We start from the raw sequence: 18290 nt of genomic DNA, 5'->3' as shown, positions 1-18290 counted from the left end.
ACCCATGACATGTGCGTTAAGTGCTTTCACATGTCCCCTCTGTCTCCAAGAGGGTATGGTTAAAACAACTGTTAATAAGACCTCCCACACTTCTTTTCTTATAATACGTGTGTGTGAGTGTGTGTGTGTGTCATAAAATCATGTAAAAAATCATGGACACCTAAAATTAAGTTCAAATGGGTACACTCATTGTGCCGTGGCAAAAAGTGCTGGAAATCTCAACAGGTGTTGAAGAGCAACAGAGGACCATATCATTGGTCAGCCAGATGAGAGTGTGCATGTGTGTGTGTGTGTGCGCGAGTGTGAATGTACGTGTGTGTGGGTCTGCGGTGCAGCAGAACACTGATAGATGTCCAATAATACGTTCTGGACTGAGCTCAGATATCACTCATCTTGTTGCACGTGGCCAGATACGGAGGATTTTAATGTGTGAGTGTGAAGTGTGGGAGCAGTCTGATCTTTGGCAGCACTGGCCCAATCACATCGCATTCTCAATAACAAATGATGGGACAGGCTCTCTCTCTCTCTCTCTCTCGCTCTCTCTAATGACTTTTACTTCCAAATGTCAACAAGTAAATGTGTTGAGAAATGTCAGTTATAGTACTTGTAAATGTTTCTGTTCCAGCTATTCTGGTCTATTTTTATGACATACGTTCAACCTATACGCTTGCCTATCCATCTGCCTGCTAAACTCTGTGAATATTGGTTTGTATTACCCACTCTGACTCTCATTTCCCCTTTTCTCTTTGTCTGACATTCTGTCTGACTCTTCGTATAACTATATAGTTTATGTTGTACAGCAGCTCCCTTGCTGACTATAAGTCAGACAGATTGTTTTTGTCAAGTTTCTTTCTGACTTTTTATCTGCTTATCTGAACTTCTTGTCATGGTCTTTTCTAGGTAGATGCTCTGCGAGTGCGTCTGGAGGAGAAGGAGCAGTTCTTGACCAAGAAGACCAAGCAGCTGCAGGACCTGACCGATGAGAAGAGCACTCTAACTGGAGAGATCAGAGACATGAAGGACATGCTGGATGTCAAGGAGAGGAAGGTTAATGTCCTGCAGAAGAAGGTAAGTGAGTCCAGGGGTCGCTTCTAGGGACACACCCACAATGAATTAATAATAATAATAATACATTTATTTTATAAGGTGCCTTTCAAGGCCCTCAAGGTTGCCTGATAAAATGATAACATATAACTGATGTGTTTTATGCTGATTGAACAAAGTTAGGAAATCCTGATTACAGTTGGGATTAGGGCTAGTTATACTCAACAAAGAAAAAACTCTTTAATTTAATGTAATTGATCTCTACATTTGCATGGAAAAACTATTCGTCATTGAATTAAATCACTTTTACAGAGTTACAAAGAAGTGCAGATATTCATTATTATTATATTCTTTTCCTGGTTAACCAGCCATAATGGAATTTAATTTCCTGTTCTAGTCACATGGCCATGTCTAGAACAGGAAATGTGAATAGACAGTGAGAGTGTTTTTAAATGAATCAATGAATGTGTGCTTAGTAAGATATGCTACTCACAGTTGATCCCTATCACTTTGGGTTTACAAAGATACCTTTACACATAAACGCGGCCAATACCCAGACAGCACACACATCCCTTTATATATGCGCACCTCACACACATGCACACCTCCTCTCACACAGACACACAAATGCTTGCACGGCATTTCAATTCAATTCAATTCAGTTTATTTGTATAGCCCAATTTCACAAATTACAAATTTATCTCGGAGTGCTTTAAAATCTGTACATATAGACATCCCTGTCCCAAAACCTCACATCGGACCAGGAAAAACTCCCAAATATCCCTTCAGGGGGAAAAAAAGGGAAGAAACCTTCAGGAGAGCAACAGAGGAGGATCCCTCTCCAGGATGGACAGGTGCAATTGATGTAATGTGTACAGAAGGACAGATTTAGAGTTAAAATACATTCAATGAATATGACAGAGTGTATGAATAGTTCATAGTAGGCATATTCCACGATGGAGACCTCCACGATCCATCAGGCAGATGGAGGTAGAGAGGAGGAGTGGGCGGAGTCTCAACAGTGGGCGGAGTCTCAACAGGGCAGTGGCGTAGTTGGTAGCAGGAATTCCACGATCCAGACCTCGATGCTCCATCAGGCAGATAGGATCTATGCCATCTCATAGGGTCCGACGACCCCATGAGACGTGAAGTCAAAAGGACTCCGGGGAGAAAGCAGAGTTAGTAATTTCATAGAGGCCTTGATGACTTTTATAAGGTTAGCTATTTAGACAGGGCCTGTGGCCACCTGTGGTGTGCATGTTGGCAATTCCTCTTCAGACCAATTACACACACATAAAGGTCCCCTCTCAACTTACTTGTTTCCTGTCATGTCCTCAAATTAGATCTCCCGTATTCTCCTTCCAACCTCCCTCTTGCTGAGTTTAACCCTTGTGTTGCCTTCGGGTCAATTTGACCCGATTCAATGTTTCACCCTCCTGTCGCCTTCGGGTCAATATGACCCGATTCAATGTTTAACCCTCCTGTTACCTTTATATTTACTAACATATTTTACCCTTGAGGTCAATATGAACCCAGCTATTAAAATCTCCAGAAAATTATTAGAATTAATATTGTTTTCCAAGTTTAAGTGTGAGGTACTTTATGTTTGTTTGTTGACTCCCGAAAGAACACCGACATTAAACATTGAATCGGGTCAAATTGACCCGAAGGCGACAGGAGGGTTAAATATTGAATCGGGTCAAAATGACCCGAAGGCAACACAAGGGTTAAAGAAAAAGGACTCCAAAGGTCACATGCAGGGCCATAAATCAGTGTGTATGCATGTGGATGTGTGAGTGTGTGTGTGTGTGTGTGAGAATATCTTCAAATGCATTCTAATGTATGTGTGACCTCAGGGTGTTTCTGTGTGAGAAGCTTAACGATGACCTTTATGTGCTGCCTGCGCTTTTCTCCTTTGGGTTTCACCTATTTCTCTTTATGTGAGTCACCTAATAAGCTTGTTTGTCGCAGATAAATTGGGCCTGTCATTACTGACGTTGTGCGATGAATCTAACTGGCTGATGCTACTCTAGTAGCGCTTGAAGAGACAGTTATCTAGACGTAGTCGGTGAAACTCACCGAGCTGTGTGAGTCTACGGGTGATGTTATGAACCCAAACATGAGGGCGTTAGATGTTCTGACGTTTGTGGGATTTCCACAACAACAAGTATAAAGCAGAAATAGTGTTTTTTTCTTTCATGGGTGTTGGCGGAAATGACAACTGTTTCCATGGAGTAAAACCATAGAGATAAGCCACGCCCCCTCTAAGGCGCAAATTAAGATAAAATAAGATATATACTTTATTAATCCCCAAGGGGAAATTAGTTGTCTGCATTTAACCCATCCTTAGTTATTAAGGAGCAGTGGGCTGCAGTGATGCGCCCGGGAAGCAACTGGGGGTTCAGTGTCTTGCTCACGGACACTTCGACTTGCTACTAATGGGGAGAGCCGGGATCGAACCGACAACCTTGGGGTTGCAGGACGACCCCCTTACCCCACTGAGCTACAGCCGCCCCAGCGAACGAGGCGAATAAACCACAACTTGTTGGCGAGTAAAACATTGAGAATATTTGCTACGCTTTTGGTTTGAACGCAGCATAAGCCTTTGTTGCCAGTTCCATCCCTACAGACTGAGTTAGATTAAGTTGGATGATGACAAAGCAGATTGTTATGCAGCCTGTCATTGCCATGACGGCTGTTTTCTCACTGGCCAGTTTCTGCTCATTTATTGATGTTTTCATTTGTCTTTTCGCAGAAAGCCTCCCACTTCCTCTGCATATACGTGTTTTTCTCCTCCTTTTCTCTCTTGGAAAACCTTCCTCTTCTCCCACATACTCCCAATCCAAAAAAGCCCTTTTTTTCAATCATCATGGACCATCATGGATGATGAATGTAGCAGTGCAGTGTGTGTACAGTTTGTCTGTGAATTAATGCTTTAACGCCTCAAAACCCAAGCAAAGTTCCCATATCTTGATGCCACCTGCTGATTAAAATGAAAGTCAGCGACGACTCTCCGGATCAGGCTCACAGGATCTCAACTAAACTGAAATTAAGAATTAGTCTTGCTCACAATTCTTTTAATTATTGACTGGTAATGTTGCTGGATAACAAAAATAAATCCGAACATTTTATATTTTTTGGAATGTTTAATTGTTTTTTTCTGTGACTTTCCTCAAACCTCTTGAAAATTATTTCTTATGATTTCTGTGAAGAGTCTTGTTGGACTTCAATAAGTGGAAACACAACAGTATTTTATTGATAGTAAACACATACAGTAAAAGTAAATGTCATCAACAATACTACTTGTGAAGTCTCAATGGAAAGATTTTTGGTTGAAAGCCATCAAAAGCCTTTCTCGTTTAAAATGTTTCCTTGAGTTCGTCACTGAAGGTTTGTCTTTCTTTTTCTTTGTTCTCCTTCTCCAACTGGAAAGCATGTATCATCCTATGGATGCCTGCCTTTTCTTCAATGTAGACTTTCCTCATCATTGACATCTCTTCCTGTTCTCCCTGGCATCAGCCATTGCATCATTTTCAGCACCAAATACTTTCCTTTTCATACATTGGACCCTGAGTTCCCTGTTGAAGGTTTCTCTTTCTATATCTATGGTGTCCTTCTCCAAAAGAAAACCATCTCTCATCTTCTGGATACGTGACTTTTCTTTAATGTAGGCCTCTCTCGCCATCTCTTCCTTTTTAATGTCGAAGTCCCTCCTTTCTTACTCATTCATTTGAGCCCACTCTCTTTGAAAAGCCTCTTTCTCTCTGGTCAGTGTTTGCTTGTCCATTTCCAGAGTGTTCTTCATCTTGTTTATACGTGTCTCTTTACACATTAGAGTTATCTAGAAGCATAAAAATACTGCCTTAACTTGATGACGCATGAACAAACAAATAGTACAGTATCGTATTATTATATTTAATTTTTTAGCATTTCAGTGAAATGTGTTTCAACCGACCAACTAACACCCTCATGGAAGCATGCAGTTCTTTTATATTCATATATTCAATGTTTTCCTTGCTGCTTTTCTGAGAGACACAGAGTTTCTTTGAGAAATGTTTCCTTACTGTAGATTTAGGCAAATATGGTACTGGCCATCAAAGAAGGGGGTCTCCTAAAACTTCCATCAATAATGTGATTTTTGGTTCTCAGTGTGTTCAGTCCTCAGTGATTGGCTCACTACAATTATCTTGAGCACTGGAGCCGATCCCAGCTGACATTGGGCAAAGGCAGAGTTCACACATGACAGGTCGCCAGTCCATCTCAGGGCACATACAGAGACAGACAACCATTCACGCTCACATACACACGTATGAGCAATTTAGAGTTCAGTTAACCTGCATGTCTTTGGACTGTGTGAGGAAGCTGGAGAACCCGGAGGGAACCCACGCTGACACAGGGAGAACATGCAAACTCCACACAGAAGGACCGCCCCGACCCGTGACCCTCTTGATGTGAGGCGACACTGCTAGCCACTACACCACCGTGCAGCCCCTTGATAAACATATTTACAATATACTGTATGTATGTATGTTTGTGTGTGCCGGTATGTATGTTATATGTATATGTGTATATATATATATATATATTAGTGCTGTGAAAAATAACGCGTTAACTCAGTTAATTCAATTTCAGGTTTAACTAGTTATTTTCTTTTAACGCATTTAACGCATGCGCAGAATGAGCTTCCAATCCGTCTGTTGTTGGTCGTCGGGACGAAAAAAAAGTCACTTGCAAAATGAGCTTCCAATACACCACTTCAATCTGAACTCTGTCCGCTCTCATGCAGACGGTCGTGCTGTTCATCGGTAATGATCCTTCCGCAGGTTCACCTCCGGAAACCTTGTTACGACTTTTACTTCCTGTAGATCAGGGTCTCAACACGTCGATCGCGACCTGCCAGTCGATCGCGGCGTAGTGTTGGTAGATCGCATGACATTAAAAAGATTGGCCCGCCCCCTGACATGTTCTCTATAGCACGTCTTTGTTCTTTTATTAAACTAAACGTCTGTTGTTGATCGTATCTCCACAGCAGCATGTCATTTCTGTCTCTTCGCGTTGCGTTAACACTTATCGATCTCCGTCTCGCGCGCCACAGAGCTCCGTGCGCGCGCATCGGGACCGAGCAAAAAAAAAGTCACTTGTCAATCTGACCACCTGTCTGTGTCGGTGAGGTTTCAGCTTTGCAGCTGTGTCCCCGCCGTCCCTTTCATCACGGCCCAGTTCATGAAGAAAACCCACACAGTCAGTTTGCCTCAGCAGCTGCTAGAGGAAGACTAGAGGCCTTTAGATTGTATCATGGTGGAGTTAATGGTTGACAAACAAGAGAAAAATGCTCTGTTTAACCCTCGTTACCTTTACATTTACTAACATATTTTACCCTCGGGGTCAATTTGACCCCAGCAATTAAAACCTCCAGAAAATTATTAGAATTAATATTGTTTCCCAAGTTTAAGTGTGAGGTACTTTATGTTTGTTTGTTGACTACCTAAATAGCCCTTTAAATATATCAAAAAGTTGATATTTCTTATATGTTTGACACAGTGAAAAACAGCCTGGGGTCAAATTGACCCCAAAGAACACCGACATTAAACATTGAATGGGGTCAAATTGACCCGAAAGGTAACAGGATGGTTAAACATTCTGTTTTCGATGAAGATCTATTAATGTTCCAGATGGAAGAAAACTACTAAATAACTGCTGAGTTGCAGCACCATTGTATAGAAGAATGTATAAATGTATATATCCGTCTTTTGTCATAAATCTCTATGTTCTCACAAAATATACCGAGAATATCGGTAATATGTGATTAATCATGATTAATCCACAAAAACCTGTGATTAACCCGATTAAAATTTTTAATCGTTTCACAGCCCTAATATATATATATATATATATATATATATATATATGTATATACACTGTATATGTATGTAGATGTAAATATACACATACAGATGTATATATATGTGTGTGTGTGTGTGTGTGGGGGGGGGGGGGGTATAGACTGTATATATCAGATGCAGATTCAACTTTATTGTTATTGCACAAAGTACAGGCACTGGGGCAAAGAAATGTAGTTTTACATCTGACCAGAGAGTGCAAAGAAGCAGTATACCACAAATAAAAAAATAAAAAATGCAGTGCAGATATGGTCAACGGTGGAAATGTACAAATATATATAAACAGCATGTACAAACAGCATGTGCAAACAGCAAACCAAACAAACAGCAAACCAAAAGCCAAAGGTGCAAGTGACTATATTTAGACATTTAAGGTGCTGTGTGATTGGGGGAGGGGGTGGAGAGAGGTTGGCGATGATGGAAGGGAGGGGGGGATAGGGGGAGGGGGGGGGGCTGTCAACGTGGTGCAGAGTTGAGGCTGTTGACCGCTGAGGGGAAGAAACTGTTCCTGAGCCTGCTGGTCCTGGACCAGAGGTTCCTGTAGCGCCTCCCAGAGGGAAGGAGGGCAAACAGTCTGTTGCTAGGGTGTGTGGGGTGCTGGACGATGCTGCGTGCCCTTCGCAGGCAGCGCTTGAGGTGGATGGACTCAATGTCAGGGAGTGAGGTACCGGTTATGCGTTGGGCAGTTTCAACCACCCTCTGCAGTAGTTTGCGGTCAGCGCTAGAGCAGTTGTCATACCAAACTGTGATGCAGTTGGTAAGGATGCCCTCGATGGTGCAGCGGTAGGAGTTTACCAGGATCTGAGGAGACATGTGGATCTTCTTCAGTCTTCGCAGGAAGAAGAGACGCTGGTGTGCTTTCTTGACCAGGGTTGAGGTGTTGAGGGTCCAAGAGAGGACACCCAGAAAGCTGAAGCTGGACACACGCTCGACCTCCGTTCCGTTGATGTGGATGGGTGCGTGTGTGCAGCGCTTGGACTTTCTGAAGTACACAATGATTTCCTTGGTCTTTCCGGTGTTGAGGGCCAGGTTGTTGATGGCGTACCACAACACCGGTTGCTGGACCAACTCTCTGTAGGCCGACTCATCGTTGTTATTGATGAGGCCCACCACCGTTGTGTCGTCATCAAACTTGATGATGGTGTTGGAACCATGTACAGGCGTGCAGTCGTGGGTGAACAGGGAATAGGGAATAGAGGAGAGGACTCAGCACACAGCCCTGTGGAACGCCAGTGCTCAGGGCAGGGTAGAGGAGGTGTGATTACCTAACCTAACATGGTCTGTTGGTTAGGAAATCCAGAATCCAGCTACAGAGGGAGGTGTTGATGCTAAAAAGGATTCAGATACAGGGCACTTCGCAGATGATGGAATGCGGTGAATTAAGTTTAACAATATTGAATGGCAAGAAGTTTAAACAAACTAGATGTGGCACTAGATAACCTGAGCAAATAAAACAGATATATAGATATTTGGGTGAACTTTCCCTGGAACAAGTTTCGATTCATTGGAAGTATTTTTTCTTTGTTGGGGCCAAGTTTTCAAGGACAAAACAATTAACACATCTGTATATAAGGGGGAAGACAGGCATGTTGAATTAAAGCCTAACTTGTTTCCTTCCTGGTTTCAGACTAAGTAAGTCATTGGATTCAAATTGTAAAAAAGCTGTTATGTCATGACTCATGACTGACCCATATCATTTAAAAGTCCATCGATTGGCTGTCCTCCAACTTATAAAATGGTCGTCTCCGAATGAGTCAACTAAACACAGTTCATATGAAAAGAGTCAATATCTAAACCAGACACTCAAGGACACAAACGTGTCCTCCTGGATAGCTTTCAGGGTTAAGATGATACATCTGTGTTATTACAACTAGCTCTCTCTCTTCACTCCAAACAAGTCCAATTCCCTTCCACACAGAGTGTTCATGTTGATGACCCAGGCTGATGACAGATCAACTGGTGTGACATAATGTGTTTTCACTTTTGTGTGTGTGTGTGTATGTGGATCCAAATGTGCTCTCTTTCCGGTCATAAGGAATTGACATTTGGAAAGCTAAGAGCAACAACTGTCTGTTGGATTTTTATGTGCGTGTAATACCAAATGGAAATACCTTTCTACTGTGGCCCTGCGTTATTTTAGATGTTGTACTTTTTCCTTACAATTAATTTTCCTTTTACAGACTGATTGAAAGAGCTTTCTTTCTTTCACCTTCAACACATTTAGAGGTTTCTGCCAAGTATTTTAAGTGTTTACTGACAACTTCATGTACTATACATATACATTAGAGTACTTCAGTGAAACCACATGTATATTTGTTACAGTGTGAAATTGAATCCTCATCCTATCAACATGGGTCCCTGCAGACCCGATAAGTATACTTTAAGTCTTATCTCACAGGTGCTTGACTCTGTCATTCTATGTTTTTTTACTTTGTCAAACAATTAGGTCCCAATGATTGATTTGAAGTTGATTTGATTGAAGTTTTACTTTGTCTTTAAAAAAACGAAGGTCCTGAGGGGTCCTGGGGGATACAGTTTGTACTATGTCAGTCATTTTGAAGGAGATGGAAACAGATGAAGCAGAGACAGATTTCCTCATGAGCTCTGGCTATTTTTTTTTACACAATATGTAAAAGATCTGTACCTTTCCTAAAATATGAATAATATCTTTCTTAACCCTTGTGTTGCCTTAGGGTCATTTTGACCCGAATCAATATTACACCCTCCCCCCGCCTTTGGGTCATTTTGACCCGATTCAATGTTTCACCCTCCTGTTACCTTTATATTTACTAACATATTTTACCCTTTGGGTTCAATTTGACACCAGCAATTAAAACCTCCAGAAAATTATTTGAATTAATATTGTTTTCCAAGTTTAAGTGTGAGGCACTTTATGTTTGTTTGTTGACTACCGAAAGAACACCGACATTAAACATTGAATGGGGTCAAATTAATCCTAAGGCGGGGGGAGGGTGTAATATTGATTCGGGTCAAAATGACCCTAAGGCAACACAAGGGTTAAGATCAGTTAGAAAAACAAAAGATGTTTGAAAAGAAATTAGTTAACATTTTGCTATGTGTTGATCAGTCAGTAGTCCTTGTATGTTAAATATAGGATGAGGTAGAATGAGGGTTAAAGGCCAGCTGCGTTTGTAGTGTGAAACTACCGAATGGTTAAGTGCCCTTCTTTAGCCCCATGGCAATCAATTCTTTAATATAGCCAGTGACACTTTACATACTGGAGAAATGACCTCCAGGCTTGGGGGACAGATTTGTCACGGATTGACCAGACCTTTGCAATATCGTAGTGCACAACTGCAGAGACTATCTTAATTTGCAACATATATCACTCACTGGTGCCCTATTTTCGGCCCCGGGAGATTATGAGGATTTTAATCCTTTCCTAGAGACCTCTCCATGGACAGTCAACATGACTTATATCATGGTACCATGACATCATTGCTGTAGTTTGATCCCTACATTGATCCTAATAGTAAGAGGCTGAATTTAACGAAAAAAATAATGAGGTCTTTAAATGAAAATCGAAAAATGCATATGCTAGTATGTGCCGGCGTTTTCAGTCTTATGTATCACAATCATAACAGTGAGAGCTGTGTTTGAGCGCTTGGTCTACGAGACCATGACCAATGTATAATGATGCATTTATTTATTTATTTTCTTCATTTTCGGTCATTTTTTCTTCTTTTGCTGCGGGGGAAGGGGTGTGGGAGGTAGACATGCAGAGCCGGTTGTGGTGTGGTTTTGGCATACATGTGTTATTCATGTTCAAACATTGTGGTCGTCTCAATCCATATTCATGCTTTTAAAAAGGCTGGCTGTGTGCATGGAAGTATACTATCCCCTATCATGTTCTCTCCCTATAGCAACCACAGACAGGGAGATTTGATTACGTCTGCTTGGGCCACATCGGGCATATGTGTGGATGTTTGTGTGTGTCTGTGTGTCTGTGTCGGCATATGTGTGTGTGTGTATGTCCATTCAGAAGGATGCCCTGTACACAAGGGTCTCTGTTCGTTATAATAGTGTCTAGCAGGTATCCCCTAGGCTTTCTCAGGGGAACCCAGCTCTGTTTCAGAGCACCCTCAGCCAGACTCTTTCAGCACTTGCTCTAGCCTGGTGTCATCAGCACGGCGGGGCCTTTGATTGTGAAGAAAAGTAGAGAGAGAGAGATACATAGAGATGTTCCCTGGCCTTCAACATTCATTGCCTGTCCCCCCAACTCCCTCACGGACACACACTTTGATCTTTCTTGGGGAATTTGCTCTTATTTTTGTAAATTTTTCATAATTTTATGAGGTTCCATTATTGTTTAAATACACTCGCATCCCTAGTTTTAAAGCATGCCTACTGTCAAATGACCGTGTTCTGTTAATGTCCTAATAATTTGAGAAGACTACCCATGCAGATATATTGACACTACTCTTTTAAACTACTTTCTAAAACAGTTCTATCTTATTATTAAGTACATTAGAAAAGCTGGAGTATCAACAATTGTCACAAGTTTGGCTTAACTGCTCTGTCAGGTTCTTAGTCTTGTATACTTAATTTTTCTTCAGATATTTCCAGATCTAAATCAGGAAACTTCTCATTTTAGCGTGTGAATGACCCATCCAAGTTTTACTGCTACTTTGGTTGAGACAACACTATATGCAAAAAGGCCTGTGGGAAGTGTGGTATATTTTGATAAATAAAAATGTGGTTTGTATTCCTCAAACTGAAGTATTTAAAAGCGCATGAGTTACCGAAACTTAAGTATATTGTATCGGCAAAAATTCTAAAAGATACCCAGCCCTAACTTATGATATTACGACTAATAATGTTATAAAGTAGAGATGCAGAGCGTGAATATAAAGACTTGATCTGATTTTGCAGTATTGAAAAATCATGCTATACCTAAATGCCATACCTAACCTCAATACACTGTAGGGCAGCCTGTACTTCAAATGACTGTGTGTGGAACAGCTGTATTTCTCAGAGGTCCTATAACTCTCTACTGTACGTGTACGCTGCTGCGTGTGAGCGTGTGTGATCTTGATAGATCTTGTGATGGGGCCACCAATGCCTTTCATCCTAATGGATTCCATCTGACCAATCACAGCGGAGAGACATGGTTACAGATAAGCCCGTTGGAGCTGGGGAGGTTCCGGTAAACAGCCTGTGATAGGCCACCCTGTATCCCCCTTCTGCTCCTATCAGCAATCAGCCGGGGTTTATGGTGAGAGCCTGAGGCTGGCTGATTGGAGTCAGGCTACACATCAGTCAAGACAAACCCTGTGTCGGGCCATATGTCGGGCTCCAGCTATTCAAGTCCCTCTTCTTCCTGACCACAACACGTGCACTGCAGTTGAACACATCATGATGACTCTCCCACTTCCACCGCTAAACCTGACTGTATCCTGATGGTGATACACGCCATAACTCAGTCTGACCTGTTTCGACCTAACCTGTTGGCAGTCAGATGTTAGTATTTCATACTCCAATATCTGAGGCACTTCCGTTTTTGACTGAAGTGGGTCAGAGTTTCCCCCTGTCTCTCAGTTGAACTGTGGGACTGCATGCTGTATTTGACCGGTCTGACCAGATCAGTGTAAAGTGTGCCGGGGTCAGAAGCTACAGGTTGACACACACATAGCTGCTGTGGTCCCCGCCGGGTGGCCACATGCAATTTATTTTTTCTTTCTTTCTCTCTTTCTTCTCTCTCTGTTTCTGCCTTTCCCTCTCTCTCTCCTTTTCTCCCTCCCTCTCTCTTAGATCAAAGGCCTCCCATTCCCCTTCTCCAAAGAGGAGAAAAATAAAAGAATTAATACTAATGGTGCTGGAAGCAAAGGAATGAAGCGTCAGGGTAATTACCCAGCAATCACTGCAGCATTCCGCAGCTGAGGGGGGCAAAGATAGGGTCTTGAGCCTAAAGAGCATGGACGTGGATCAACTTGGCCGGCAAACACACAGACACACTCACACTCACGTACAGCTCAGCTTGCACAAGTGCAATCTGTCTTCATTGAACAGCTCTGGGGTCTGGAGGAGTCTCGTTTTGCTCTGTGGTCGACCAGAAAAAATTACAATGAAACAACCTTTGCTTCATCTTTCTCTCTGGATCATTCTCTGTGTGCGTTTCTATGTCTGTGTGTGTGTGTGTGTGTGTGTGTGTGTGTTTAAGTGTATATGTGTGTGCCTTAATTTGTCTGTGTGGTGTCTATTGATATGTGTGAATGCAGTGGAGGGTCTCTGTGTGAATTACTTTCTGGAGGAATGTGTGGGTAGAGGGGAGGATGTCTACTTGTCATACGTGTAAGTGCTACATACAGCTCCCATCGGCTGAATCTGGCTGGACATTCATTCGTGTGTGTGTGTGTGTGTGTATATTCCTCACAGATCTGTATTGTATGTTCAGATTAAGCCACATGTTACAACAGACTTAGACAACGGGATATGGTTTCCGGTTTGTGTGATATGCAAATGTTTTTAAACATACATAAACATTAGGCCTATTTATCAAGCTACTTAAATATTTGTCTTTCACCAACCATTTAAAAAAATGTCCAAAGTTTCTACAATCTTTTGTTTGAGTTTTTCAGACATTGGACCAATGTTTTATGATAAAAGGTGCAACCAGTCGGTAATGGTTAAATGCAAGCGTTTTAAAAAAACTTTTCAGGTTTCTGATGAGGCGGTTGTGTATGTAAAATAATTCTCGCTTTCTGAGTAGTTTGTGATTATTTATCAAATGTAATCTGTGAAACAGTGTTTTCGAGTGACTTAGGTACTGCTTTCCTGGTTATCGACAGTAACGGCCTTAATGAGCGACCGCGTTATTATAATGTCCTTTCGCCAACACACAATATTCAAATAATTCAGTAAACTCTCCTCCTTATCCCATTTCTGAGGATAGCAGCTGTACAATCATCTCTTTAACTCCTTGGCCCCCTCCTGAAGTGTTGGCAGTTATTTACTTTTGGATTTCAAGTTTTATGTCGTGCCAATGTTGTTTCAAATCTTTCGATGGAATTGTATGAACGCAGTCTGCAATTTTTAAAAATGTATAACCTTTGCTCAGTAGAAAACTGAGCACTACTAAATAATGCATGTTTATTCACTATTGATTACATTAAAACTATCTCTGTGGATGTTTTACTTGATTGTATTCATGCTGGTAAAATCCTGAATTCATCTATTTGATGTTTCTGAGGTTGTGCCAAAGTTATTAATATGTAAGTATGATCACTTCCAATTTAGGAATGACTGAGATTCATCATTGCATGCATGCTTACAAAATACAGGAACGTTTGTAAAAGTATACAAGTAAATTATATGACATCTATGAATATTGATAGATGAGGCTAATCATGTGTGTTCATCTCTGTACGCTTGTTTCACTGTAGTCATAAGGTGTGTGTATGTTTACACGCCTGTGCGCCTGCATTCAAATGAGAGAGAGAGAGAGAAAGAGAGAGTGTGTGTGTGTGTGTATGTAAGTGTTGTTGATGGACACAGAGCACCTTTGTATTTATAAACAGGCGCTGATGGTTAGGAGCAGAATGAATGTCGGGGCAATGGAGAGGTAGCTGCTGCGAGTCAGTTGGAATTCTAATGATAATTCTGTCTCTTTCGTTTGCTCCGAGTGCCGCCTCAACAAACCCCCACCCCCTCTACTTTTCCTTGTTTATCCGTGTGGATGAATTCAGATCCTGAGCATCGGACTTCTTTGACCCTCCCGCCTCCTCCTCCCTCTCTTGGGCACCACTCGTCTTATGAAGTCATTTTGCTCCGTTGTTCTGGTCGATAACAGATGAGCAATGGCTCCTCGAGCAAAGCAGTGTGACACCAGAAAGGTAATTTAAGGGGAATAGGGGAGAGGTGCTTTTAGCGGGCTCTGTGTCAGGCTGTCCCCTTTTGTACATTCCCAGTCAGTCGGCTCAACAGTCGACAGAGATCTGATAGAGACTTCAGAGCTATGAGTAAATACTGGCAGTTCTCTTACAGGAGCTAAATCCATTCATATTTCTTGACAAGCTTCTATAATGGGGTATTGTGTCGGAGGTGATTGTCTTCCTCAAATCTGGAACTAGAAAGGACAGTGTCTCCTCTGTTTTACCTTGCTCTGTAAAGACAACATGTTTCATTTTAAATGAACTCTGGAGTTAAGTTACAAGTGGTCATATGAGCCTGCTGCAGAAATGTGCCACAGAGGGGCGCCAGTTCACACGGTATCAGCGTTTCGTCAGTCTTCCAGTGTTGCCTGTGTTGCTCTTCTTTACAGCCAGTGAAGTTGTGGGGTTAAAGGAAGTGCACACCCTACCCACACTGCAAAGGTCACTATCTTCCCTGAACTTCAAGAGAAAACTGTGTTTCGCTTTGAAGAAGAACATCTGAGTGATGAGGAGCAGTAGGGCGTCCTTTATTAATCTGGGAATTGACACGCTCTGGAAGGCAGGAGGTGGAAACAGTATGCAGGTGTCCATGTTTGTGTATACTGTAATACATTCACACACTTAACCACGCACAGTTTGAAATCGATTGTATTATGTGATTTTGGACTACTTTAAGTAGCAGAATGACATTTCCAGTGTGTAGTCTGTCATCGTGTTTTTGTTTGACTGACAGATTTCTCTGGGGAAGTACACACTGTATTACTACTTATTGTTCAGTTTGTGGTTTTTGTCCCTCCGTGTATTTGTGTGTGGCTGTGTGTGTGTGTACATGTGTACCGTATCAGCGGATCTTTGTGTTTTACAACTGTCCGTGTGATATTTTCAGAGGCGATGACAAGAGCAGAGAAATTGCTTGCCTTTTAGAAGGGCGACCATTTATTGTTTGGTATTTTTATTGGTCCAAAAGGGTTTTAAATATACAACGATTGTGTTTTTATGGTGGTCACGCTCCACGCTGGTCTCCTTTGTGTCCTGCAGAAATGATTCCTCTGGAGGCCACTGAGTTCTAGTTTTTAGTTTGGATGGAAGACAGACGGATCGACCGGGTTTGCGGTTCAGCTGCGGAAGAAGCTGCTTTTAGATTATGATTTTTGCCAGAAACACAAGGCCTGATACTGGTTCGCTAACTTCTATTACACTAGAACTCAGCTTGTCCTAATCATGATCATACTCTACAGACTGCAACAGCAAGGTTCCGAATGGATAGCAAAGCCCACTAAACGGAATCAAAAGGGTTTCGTTGACATATCAATGTATTAACGTGACATGAATACATGGTGGCTACTGTTTCATACGTCTCAATTCCATCTCTCACACGTACCACATGCCATATTTTATTATGTTTGTATCACTGATGACAATATCACAGTCCACTTTCAACCCACTAGTTTGACCAAGAAGTAGATGTGTCGAAAAACAAATTGAGTGTATCCAGCACCACCAACTTAATAATAGGTAATGCCTCAACAACATATAGCCGTGGCCGGAGGTATTATGTTATCAGGTTGTCCGTCAGTCCCATTCTCTTGCACAGACATGGATGTAAACTGCAACTTGACTGGTTGTAATACTAGTTTTATTCAAACTTAATTATGTCAAAGATTATTCGATTCATTAACTACTATTTTGCAAAAGGTCAGTAAATGGTAACCAAGCATTAACACATTTGAGGAGAACCTGGTCTCATCCTATCAGCTTGTTGATAAAGTTATCAGACTCAAACAGTATAGCTGTAAACAGTGGAGAGCCATGTGTGTGGGAGACGACTGAGACTGACTTCATGGTTTCTCAGGAGGATACACACTCACTGTGCCTGGCCCATAGAGTCATGGTAGGGGCCTATTGTAGGTGGTCTGCTTCAGCGGGAGGCATGTGAGGTTGGAGAGTGGGATGACATATGCACCGTGGTTAAATGATCAATGCCTGTCCGTGTGTGTGTGTGTGTGAGAGAGAGAGAGAGATACGTGAGTATAGTTTGAGCTGCCTACACAGAGATAAAATGAATGACTGCTGCTCTCATAACGATCAAGCTACTGGCCGCCCTCTCCCAGGAGGGCATACAGCTGCCCTGCATCTCGCCTGTCAACAAAAGGCATTTCTCTTTGGAGAGCATGTTTCGACTTTGCGAATTCTGACATAATTCCTTGCCCTCTTTCCCATATCCATGAGTTACGTGACTCCTCTTTACAACGTTTCAAGTTCTGTTCAACTTTTTTTATGCACGATTTCACAGAAGGCAGAGTGACGTGGCTAAATATTTCATCAAGTGGTTGTTTTTTGTGCAACCTGGCCAAAGCAAACTGAAGCCTGGTAAAGAATGTAATCATTTATCTAAGACCAGGGGCAACATGCTCAATTTGACCTAAAATAGGGCTCTGCGGTGCCCATAGGGATAGAGAGCGAGGGTGTGCATGAGTGCAAATGTATATGTTTCGTTGGGTATTTACTATTTTACTGTTTATTTTAACAAGGTATGTCGAAGCTACTGAGCTGCTACAACTAGAGGCCAAACCATGTTTGGTTTGTTTGTACTTCATCTTGTGTTTAATGCGTGTGGCGTGTGAGTCTTGTTTAATCTGTGAGGATTCATTTGTGCTTCATGATGTGGAGCCCAAGAATGTTATGTGTCTAGCTTTGCCGCTTAAGTGGCTTCGTCCGTTGGAAAGTAAGTGAAAAGTATCTCTTCAACTCTGTCACTTAAAATGGGAGAAACATAAGAGAATAATCACCATGGATCTTTTTTTCACAAATTCTCAACCCTAAAATCCCACCCAACACAACCATCGTAATCATGAATTGCTGGGAATTGTATCTGACTCTGGGAGTGTGAAGCTTTCCCATCATTCCCCGAAGGGTTTGATGTTCCTATCGCTTATGGACTGACCTACCAGAGCTTTTAACTTGGCTGTATAATGGCTGTCATTAACCTATCAAGATCTTCCAAAGGGTCCTGGCTGCTTATTCCCCTCCTGCAACTTTCCCTCCATTGCCAAAACCAAGATGGCTCTTTAAAATATTAGCTCTTGCCCTCCAGGGAGCAGAGAACACCAAAGTCTGAAGTCAAATTGGATTAATTAGTAAAATAACTGTGGAGATTTTGACATTATCTATCTATGTACCCATGACTGGAATGCAGCTTCCCCCCTGCCCCCCCCCCCCCCCACACTGGACATGTTCTAGCCTGTCACCATCTCAGTTACATCGTGGTTTCTTGATGGCCTGAAGTGCTTTTGTTTTATATATTTTATTGGATTCTCATGTTCATTAAATAATGAATCCCTTTCATTGCATGTGCCTTTCCTTTGTACAATTCAAGCCCTGAGCTGAGAAAGGACCACTTGGGTCAAATGTGGAATTAATGCTTTGCAGCAGTGAGTGAATGGTGCTTTGTCTG

At 41.9% G+C, this 18290-nt stretch overlaps 1 protein-coding gene across 1 annotated transcript in view; it reads left to right on the top strand.

Moving 5' to 3' along the window:
• LOC130200033 (ERC protein 2-like) overlaps positions 1–18290 on the top strand; it is a 139190-nt gene that overhangs the window by 30940 nt on the left and 89960 nt on the right. Inside the window, exon 8 of the mRNA XM_056423979.1 lies at positions 901–1068. Within this exon, the coding sequence (XP_056279954.1) occupies positions 901–1068 (168 nt within the window). The remainder of the gene's footprint in view (positions 1–900; positions 1069–18290) is intronic.

The sequence above is a fragment of the Pseudoliparis swirei genome, chromosome 9 (genome assembly GCF_029220125.1).
Source record: "Pseudoliparis swirei isolate HS2019 ecotype Mariana Trench chromosome 9, NWPU_hadal_v1, whole genome shotgun sequence".
NCBI classification, from domain to species: Eukaryota; Metazoa; Chordata; class Actinopteri; order Perciformes; family Liparidae; genus Pseudoliparis; species Pseudoliparis swirei.
This window is presented reverse-complemented; position numbering and strand designations above follow the sequence as displayed.